Source organism: Sesamum indicum, linkage group LG12 (assembly GCF_026168435.1).
Source record: "Sesamum indicum cultivar Baizhima isolate 11 linkage group LG12, ASM2616843v1, whole genome shotgun sequence".
Lineage (NCBI taxonomy): Eukaryota > Viridiplantae > Streptophyta > Magnoliopsida > Lamiales > Pedaliaceae > Sesamum > Sesamum indicum.
The window spans coordinates 17,292,742-17,302,910 of NC_142668.1; the positions used below are offsets into that span (position 1 = coordinate 17,292,742).

General features: G+C 33.9%; 2 protein-coding genes across 3 annotated transcripts; one reads left to right on the forward strand and one right to left on the reverse strand.

Annotated features, from left to right (window-relative positions):
- Positions 1-1,881: 1,881 nt before the first annotated feature.
- LOC105179507 (uncharacterized) lies at positions 1,882-3,302 on the forward strand. The gene has a single exon (XM_011103154.2). It carries the CDS (start codon positions 1,882-1,884, stop codon positions 3,163-3,165), a length of 1,284 nt encoding a protein of 427 aa, XP_011101456.2. The 3' UTR covers positions 3,166-3,302.
- A 415-nt stretch (positions 3,303-3,717) lies between these two features.
- LOC105179497 (heat shock transcription factor A4A) lies at positions 3,718-6,326 on the reverse strand. Of its 2 annotated transcripts, none has more exons than XM_011103145.3 (3): positions 6,095-6,326; positions 5,124-5,822; positions 3,718-5,004 (listed from the first exon to the last, which is right to left on the reverse strand). In XM_011103145.3, exons 2-3 carry the CDS (start codon positions 5,340-5,342, stop codon positions 3,940-3,942), a joined length of 1,284 nt encoding a protein of 427 aa, XP_011101447.1. In that variant the 5' UTR covers positions 5,343-5,822; positions 6,095-6,326; the 3' UTR covers positions 3,718-3,939. The 2 variants fall into 2 exon arrangements, with proteins under 2 accessions (XP_011101447.1, XP_011101446.1); XM_011103144.3 differs by having other exon boundaries at positions 5,124-5,827.
- Between the last annotated feature and the right edge of the window lie 3,843 nt (positions 6,327-10,169).

Consider the following 10,169-nt stretch of genomic DNA (forward strand, 5'->3'; position numbering starts at 1 on the left):
ATAATATGAAATTTTAATATATTGTTATAAATATGAACTACTAATTAGTTTAGTAGTAATATAATTAGTAAAATATACCAAAAAAAATCATATTAAATAATTTAAAATTATAGAAAAGTATCCATTATCTAGAAATGCAATTGAAATACATAAAAATATTTTATAGTTAAGATTAATATACATTCACAATTTGCAATAAATTTATATATTTATAAATGTTAGTATTACATTGCTGTAACTATCATCTTACATTGTTGAACAACATGGGTAATCGGGCTATCAAAATTCAGATCAAACCGTTAGATATGATCAAACTTACAGAAAAATACACTGGATAAAGTCTTAGAATTATTGGATATATGGATGTCGAGATATCGTACTCGAAACATAAAAATAATCATTTAGGATGGTGTATTCTTGAATCAGGCCATGTGATTTTAAATCGTATCATTTGATATGATCTAATGGACACAGTTTTATATATATTTAAATTTGGTATAAATTGGAGGTCTAAATTTTAAGATATACTAATTATTGATTAAATTTTTTGATCTCATTATATATAATAAAATAATAATAAATATAATTAAAATTATTCAACCACCACTATCATTATTATTATTATTTTTAAATTAATTAATAGGAATTACTAAATTTCAACATAAACTTATAAGTAATAAAATAGATGGCATAATGCCTAGCATGCATTTTGATATAAATATAAAAGTCAAAAATAAATAAAAAATTATAAGTGAATTATTTGTCAATTTAAAAAAAAATATAACACAATATAAATATATATTAAAGTATAACATAAAGTTTATATTGTTTATATTAAATAATAATTTTAATTATAAAAAATATTATAATTTATTGAGTTGTTGACTAAATTTATTTTTGTATAAAGATTAAATGTATAAATAAAAATATGATAATTTATTATTATTCAAAATAAAATGTATGATATTGATTAATAATTATAATATATGGTCAATTTTAAATATAAAATTGATAGAATATTGAATGTAATTAACTATATAAAATTTATAAATAAAAACATATATAAAAAATGAAAAAAAGATTGCAAGCTGATAAATAAAGATAATTGACCTCGAGTCGAACTCAAAATCGAACCAGCTCGCGAACGACTCATCTGCCACCCGTACTTATAAATGTCTCCTCCCTCAATAGAATAAGTACACTTACAAAATTAACGCACAAGATTGATATAGTTTCCGGCTAATGGGCTCCAATAAAGTAGGGTTTTGGTCGACCCAATTTTGTGGCCCAACTATGGGAAGCTGGGCAAAGGCTTCTGGTAAAAGCTCTTTTTAGCCGAATGAGATCAGCTACTGACTACAAAATATTTTATTATTTTGAGGTCAGCTGTACATTAAAATTGTACAACTCCTGTGATAAAGCTCCAGCACCAGAATTAAAGAAGAAGAGTCTAAAGTGGAAAAAGTGATTTTCCTTCTTTTTCTTTTTTCTACTTTTTTCTTGTTAGAACAGTAGATAACTTAGATACTCTTTGTCAAAATAATTCTCCAATACTTCATGAAATAATTCACGTATTCTTTATTTTTTAAAAATAAAATACATAATAATCGTCAAATTACAGTAAAATATTAAAGCATTTACAAGAAGTTAGATTGTTGGACAAGAGTGTAAACAAGTACAGACCAGGAAACAGGATAAAGCGGGAAAAGTTGTGACAAGATCTAAGGCGGGCCTTTCTTTTGAAATAAACAGTTTCCCCTTCAGACCCAATATCAAGCCTAACTGTCTACACTCACTTCTGTTCATATTTACATCTATCAAACCTCTAAACCTTACAACATTGGAACACTCACTCACTCTTCGTATTCCTTAAAACTGAAAATGAAGTGGGGAGGAAAGAAATCTTATCCTTCTCAATCACCTACTTGGACGATCGCTCGCGTTTTTCCCGTTTCTTGGTTCTCCAAGTTCAAGCAAAAAGGTGGTGGTCCTGAGACTAATTCAGCAAACAAGAAACAGAGAGGTAAACTGGATTTTTCTGCTCGAAATTCATCGTTACCTGCTGGTTGCAGATTCTACAGCGTGGATGACGATGATGCATATTGGAGGCTTTCATTCCATGGAGAAGGAATTGAAAGCAGGAGGAATGCCGGTGGAGTTAATCCTCTTTGGTATGATTCTGATGATGAGTTTCAAGTTCCTGTCTCAAGTTGTAAGAGCTCAGGTTTCAGAGAAGTGGAAGTGCCAAGAAGACAAGAACACAGGAGCTTCAAGGATTTGGATTTTAAAAAGATGAGAGAAACTGAATACTACGAGGGCAACTTTCTCATAGAACATGGTGCGTTCAGAAGGAAGAAACCAAATGGAGAAGCACTACTCAGAATTCCAAGGAAAAAACATGTGAGTGATCGGCAATTGAGAAAACTGAACCGGGGAGTTCGGAGAAGAAAAAAAGCGAAATTGGGAAGAGGGCCTGAAGGTGGAGAGGAAAAGTCTCCAAAGCCTGTGGAAAGAGTTATTTTTCCAGTAGAACCAGAGAATATGGTTCATCAAATGAAAGAAGAATTTCAGGATTCAGTAGTTTCCAGTTCAAGAAACCAGCGATACATCCCTTTCCCAAACTTGGATTTGAGTTCACTTGAGGAAGATTATGCATTTGCAGCTCTGACTGGAGAGGGGAGCAGTGCAAATTCTGAGAGAGCATCAATCTCAGAGTGGCAAAACTCAGAAGACAAGAAATGTAAAGAAATGAAGTTGAAAACTGAGTCCCAGAGAAAGTCTGCATATGTAAGGAGGGAATTTCATAGCAGAAAAATAAAGCAAACCAGGGGAAAAGCTTGTTTGCAAAAAACAGAAGGCAGAATTAGAGTGCTCGAAGACTTGAAGAGAGCAAGAACGAAGGTGAAGCAGAAGACAGCAAAGGTGCAAGTGGCAGAAGGAGCAACCATCTTTGACAGCTTTGCAGTGGTAAAGAGTTCATTTAACCCACAACAGGACTTCAGAGACTCAATGGTTCAGATGATCAGAGCAAAACGAATTAGACAGCCTGAAGAGCTCCAGGAACTCTTGGCTTGTTATCTGACACTGAATCATGATGGACACCATGAACTCATCATCAAGGTCTTCCAGGAGGTTTGGTTTGACTTCAACGGCTGTGTATATTGATCCAGAAAAACAGAATGATAAATGTTTTTTGTAAAATTTTGTGGCTAAAGTGTCAGTGATGAGTGCATTAGATGTTGAATGTTGTTACGGTTACAAGTTGCAAATGTAATTATTATATATAGCATTAGATAGCAGTTGGCAACAATTTTAAACAATTTTGCAGGGAAGAAAAGATAGCCTTATATGTTATAACACCTGGCTAATGCTTGCGCTTAATTTATAACAATCTTTGAAACTTGGACATGCAACCTTAATAACTCTTAAACAGAGATTTCAGGAACCAAGGTTCATATGAATGGAACTAAGAGTAGGTACTGAATGTCATATCTAGATATTTAACAAGTATTCATGGAAAAAACAACATAACGCAAAGATTTATATAACGAGACTGTTACCTGGAGCCAATATCTCCCATGCGTGTTGTATCAGTTTTTGTTGGCATGTATGTCCAATGGATATGGATACATTTTATACGGGGAATAACTAAAACCATGTATTAGCATCAAGGAGTATGACATAGAGAAGATTCAAAGAATGGAGTCGCTGCACACATAAAAGTCAAGTCGAGATGACACTCCTCTAGTTAACCATAATAATGTGTACAAAGTGAAAAGTTCCTCAAGGCAATATCTATAATATGTGCAACAAGTGGAGTATATATACCAAATGTCTATCTACTGCCAGACCAAAACAACTCACATCCAAATTTACAACCAAAGCATTAGACATCAAAAAGTGCATGCACTCAGAAAGAATAATATTAACCTACATGTATCAAGTTCTCTCTGCTGGAGTAAGATGTCCCAACTGTTCGGCGAGGTTATTTACTCTCCTCATATTCCACCAATATATCCCATGATCACCTGGTATGTTTTCATTTTTCTTGTCTTGTGAATCTTTCCTCTCTGACTGAAATTCAGAAGACTCATTCACACCAGGATTTTCAGTAAGAAACTGTTCCCAGAATACATCATTGACCCCTGTTCGCACATTGTTTCCTGTGGCCACTGCCTGTTCTTCAGGAGGAGATTGCACCTCCGGAGCCAAAGCAGTAATTGGTTCACAATTCACGTCGATCCCAGAAGTCTTGCTCCCAACATCAAGAGGAGCAGTTTTTGGATCAGAATTCATGTCAACCCCAGAAGCCTTGCTCCCAACATCAATGTTCAGTTGGGCGCAACACATGCTGGGACTGGGTGCACAACTTGTAGATTCAACCAGCTCCAAGGATGAATTAGGGGGTTGCACCAAACCTTCACCAATCTCAAATGCTATTTTCTCCCAAAACGTTAGAGAAGACTCTAGCTGCTCCAACAATTCCTTATTCAAAGTCAAAAGTAAATTAGCATCTAAATCTTCAATTGTTGTAATTTGAGAAGCAGCCCTCTGGTTATCTTCCGTGCTGGTTTCATCACCTAAGTAACTATTTCCAGGAAATCTTCTCTTCCTGTCATGAACTTCAACTTGTGGCATGAGGTCCAAGGAAATAGATGGTTGGTGTACTGTCTTGGCCAAGGAGGATAGCATATTTGCATGTCGGTGTTCCACATTTTGCACGCGTTCAGTCAAAGCCTTCATCTGCACTTTCAAACCTTGTTGCTCCTCCTTGTGTCTCTGTAGTTCCGCCTGAAGTGATTCTTTATCAGACTTTAGTTTCTCGATATCATCCTTATATCCTTTCCTTTCAAATTCAGTTAGGGCAGGTAATGAGGCCAGGTTGGGTGTAGAGTGACTGTGTACAGGCTTGCGTCTATGGATATTCTTCAAAAGGTGGGGCTGACCTCTAACAAAATCTTCATTTGCAAATTCCCACTGTTCAGGATCAACTTTTCTGAAACCCTGGCAAGTATGAAAGGCAGTAGATGCAAATAAGAACAATTTATACAAATAACACTATAAGTAGACATTAAAAAAAAAAAAAAAAAAGATAACGTGTTGCAACGAAAAAAGCTACTCACATAAGTATTCAACTGCCTGATAAAGCTGGAAAAATTGTTATGCTTAAAGAATCTTGGCAGAAGGTCCCTTGAAAATTCTGGAGGATTCCACACAATGAAACTTCTATTGTTCTGACTCCAAGATACAACAGAGTCAGACGATGGATCATCCACCATCTCATAAGTCTTGGCAAGAAAAGGAGGCAATGAGTTGGAGCTGCATGGAGCTTCATCCATCATTAATTTATTTCACAATCACAGGGGCCCTAATATTCACCTCAGGCAGAAGACCCTCAAGCAGAAATCACAAACTGGCAAACCCTTTAATCTTTAGTCAGCCTCTGCACTTATAGATTTCCATGAAGTTCCCTAAATCATCAAATTACTTTCTTTGTGCTCATCATAACAAGAAAATTTCGAAGCTCCTTGTGTATTATCACAGTTAAAGTCAAACAATGGAATGGTCCACCTCACCTATGTAGTTCCCATATCAACAAAACAGCAAGAAGTTCCAGTGACGAATAAAAGATCCCACCTTTATTTTTCTTTTACAATTTTGTCAAATCCAATACATCTTCCACACGCAGTCCCTTCCAAATGAACTAGTTCCAATTAACAAAGATCAAAATTACGCAACTTTTTCCACCTTCAATCCTTCTCGAAACTCAAACGGGTTGAAGTTCCAAGCCAACCAATTCAAACCCTCTCAGCACCAATTCCCTGCACTAGTACCCAAAAAGAACAAGAACAAGAACAAGAAAATGAGAATCAGAACGCCAAAGAAACAAGTTTTTAAAGCATCAATCGCACATCAAAGTCGTTAGAATAGTAAGTGTTGCCCGAATCTTGAAGCAAAAGCATAAAAATGAAACAGACGCATACACATACTCAAGCGCAACCAGAATACCTCATGCGCATTACTCACACGTACGAATTCATATGAATATGTGCATAATCTACCAAAAAGTACATCAATGTGTTTGAGGAATTACCTGACAGAGAAAGAATACAGTTGCAGCTAAGACTTTCGAAAGCTCAACGGTCGGTTCGTTTACTTATGCGGTTGGGTCTGATTATATGTTGGATCAATGGAATTTCCACAAATCGAGGTGGAGACAGGGTGGGGTTTTCTAGGGTTTTCACAACTGTGAACTATTGAGAGGCCATCCACAAATCTTTCTTTCATTGGTAAACGATCATCTACACCACATGTATGCAGAATGTAGATTCCAATATATATTTATTAATAATTAATATACGCCCCTCAACTACTACAAAATGGTTAAAGTGCCCCAAAGTTTTCCCCTAATTCACTTATATAGAAAAATAAAAATTACTCTTATGCTTTTTGTTTGTTAGTCCATTTTAGAATTTATTCAGTTCTGATTTCCAATAAATAATTATATCTTTAATATCAAAATATAATACCTCCCTCATCTCTTTGTAAAATTTCATGATTTCATACCATTTTAATTTTATTTGTATGTTAATAACTATTTTATTTTTAAAAAAGTAAATACAAATACATATTATTTTAGTATAAATAGACAATGAAAATGACGTCCTCTGCTTATGATACGATTAAAGTAATTATTAATTATGGACCTCATCCCACCAAACCCCAAGAATTTATCTGTCATGTATCCTCCATAACAGCACGTCAGATGCCAAATATTCTATCACGCGAAGATGGGGCAGAATAGATAAAGGTTGAAATTTGAAGGGCTGTTATGCAAATTAAAAACAATCACTTGAAGCTTAGCATTGTCTTACACTGAGTACAACTAACACGGACAGGATCACCCAATACAGTTTGGATGTTAGATTTAGAATTTATTATTATTATTTAGGAAAGAATAATTGAATTGTGAAAGAAAAAAGCAGAAAAAGATAACCAAACACGGCCTAGAATCACTGTTTACATGTTAGTGCTGATATAACTAAAAGCCCATCTCATGTGATGAGTGGGTTGACTTGACCCCCAAGGCTGTTTTTTTTTTTCTTTTTTCTTTGGGATTTTGATATTCCACGTAATGTATAAATCAGTGCATGGCGTTGGGTGCGTGTTGGTGTCCGATTTCCATTGGATTTGGATCTGATCCTTCACTTGTTTTTATATTTTCTATTCTGTGACGTCAGTGCTGTGGAAATTTTGGGTTTGGGGAAGGGGAAAGCGCGTAGGCACGAATCTTCGAGGCGGTTTCGCGGTTTCTACTTTTCTATGTCATGCCCGTAGAAAAAACGCCAATGCCGTGTTTGGGGTTTGGAAATTGGGTGGTGTTTGTTTCTATGTTGAGCTTGGAACTGGAATCCTAGTCTATTATAGGACTCTTTCACTCTTCTCCATGTTTTGTAGCTTTCATTTTTCTTCTTCTTTCCTTTTTAATATGGATAATTATCCTCATACATCATTCACGCGTTAATGTATGTTATGAGATATATTTTATCATGTGTTCAGAATTCATTTTGATGGCTTAATTTCAATTTATTCTTCACCGATTAGCTAATTAGATAAGATTTTTCCTAAAATTAAAACGTAAAAAGTCGTCTCGGAGTCCTAAAATATCTACGCTATATTTGTTTTCATTTTCAAGTTATCTCCGGGACGAGTTAAAACATACACAATGTTTGCCATCATCCAGAAACACCTTATCTAGGTGTTTTAAACTGTTTTAGCATAAATACATACATATACATAAATATATATCAAAAAGACATGATTTGACTATGAATTGACAATGAATATTAATTTTTGTCTCCCAAAACACAACATTAAACATACAATACGTATTTTAAATTATCTTAAAAAATAAATCCAAACATACATACTATCTCTAACACACACTTATTTATCTTTGTTTTTCTCTCTTTATCTTCACAAAACACAACAAAACACTCAGAAAATGAATCTAAACATTATGCTAGATTCTAATAATATTTTTCCTTTAATTAAAACAAAAAATTCCGACTATACGCCGTCGGCCAGGAAACCATTTGACAAGTTCACCGCGTTTCTGTTTAAGAAAATCATTTTGATTTTTGTTTTGGAACAGTAAAAGCGTGAATGCAGATGATGGCGATCCTACCGTGTATAACACGATCCATCTATGTGAATAAAGCGTTAATTGTAGCCCGGCCCCACACCATCCATCTACCCCGCCGATTTTGCCGCTAATTTGCTGATGGGGAAGAGTCCATTTCTAACTTTTACAATTACAAGCTATCATTACGACATTAACAATTACCTTTGTTGGGTTTTTTTGTTAGAAATTAAATCTAAGAGCGATCAATCTTTTAATAAAAAAATATATTACACTTCTTCGTCAGACAATATAGTTTATTTATTTATTTTTTTTCCCCTAACATATTGAAGTCTCAATCATTTTCATTATTGAATTTTATAAGCAGTTCAATATACTAAGGTATTTATTTCGTATTACATAAATTTATTTTTAATTCAAAATTTCAATACTAATTTCTATTTAAGTTGAATAATTCAAGATTTAAGATTTTTAAAAACGCGATTTTATCTCTCAAAGGAGAGGTAGAGGGTGTGAAGCCTTGATGAAACTTGAGTACACATTTAATTTTTAAAGAATTCCATCCCAAAATGTCCCTAAAATGTGGAGTATAAGGAAAGAGAAGAAATCCAAAAAGGAAAAAAGTCGAAAAGCTCCATAAATAACAGGATCCCACACTTAAAGCTTGTCTGCGGACACCACACAACTTTGATAATCAAATTGAGTTAATTATTTCAAGTCCTAATCCGCCGCGCACGTGCAAGTAATTGAATATTGGATCACAACACATTGGGTCCCACCCCACTTACGCTATTTTTGCAAAATTTCGACTTCATACCTAAAAGATTTTCACTCCATCGTTGTAAATAAATGGAAATTTCTGTGCACGTTATTTGGAAAAAATCAGAGTATGTTTGTACATGGAATAATTTAATTTCCAAAGACCATTATTTGCTGATTTTATATACTTTTTTTTTTCGAATACATTATAAAGTAATATGATATACAAATTAGAAAAATACTATTAGTATTATTTATAAAGGTATCGTGAATTTATTTTGTTTAAACAAGTACTTCAAAATTTGTCTTAAAACCTAATTTTACAAACTCCAAAGTATTGTAACTCAAATTCTCTCTTAATAATCGACTAGTACGTGTGTCACATTCTATATATTTGTATAATTTAAAAAAATTAAAACAAAGTATTTTATAAATTATATTATTTATTTTTTATGAAGTTAAAAATTGCTCGAAATAAGATAAAAATGCATGAAAAAAAAAACTACCAAAAAATAGTTATGAAATATCATGATGAGTGGAGAAATTAAAATTAATTTTAATTTAAATTTTTAAAAAATGGCAGACTATAATTAATTTTGACACCAGAAGGACCATTACAATAATAAATAATATAGATGATGTCTGAGTTTAGTGATTAAAGCTGAGGTTTCATAATAAATTTCGAGGGTATATATATGTTTAATATGGATTTATTGTAATTCTCATCTTAATAATTTCTAAAGTAAAACTGAAGAAGCCTTGCCTTGATTCTACACTATTCCCTGTTTGGATATTTGCTTTTCTGTAGACAAAATAAAAATGAAAGAAAAAATATAAAGCACGAAATAATATGAAAACATTTTAATATGTATTTTCACAAAATCCAAAATCAAACATAGCATAAACTTTATTGGGGAGAAGGGGGAAGCAGAATAACGTGAGTTGATGGATGGGCATTGTTGCTGTAAAAGTGGAAACGCACATACGGCTGAAGTTGCCACGCCACAATTGTCCGCTTTCTCCGTCATGGCACCGCAGCCAATCAGACTTAAGTCTGATTCACGTCCCTGTCCCATAAACTGCCTTCTCCCCCGGCCCCCTCCGCAATAAATTGCCCCGACATTTTCATTACTCTTTCAAGTCGTGATAAGGGATGAGGTCTTATGATTTTGACGCCACTCAAATTCACCATACACCGTAAACGTCGCAACGGCAACGCTAATACGATGCTTGCGGCATTAGGTATTTGTAGGAATGTACGAATCCT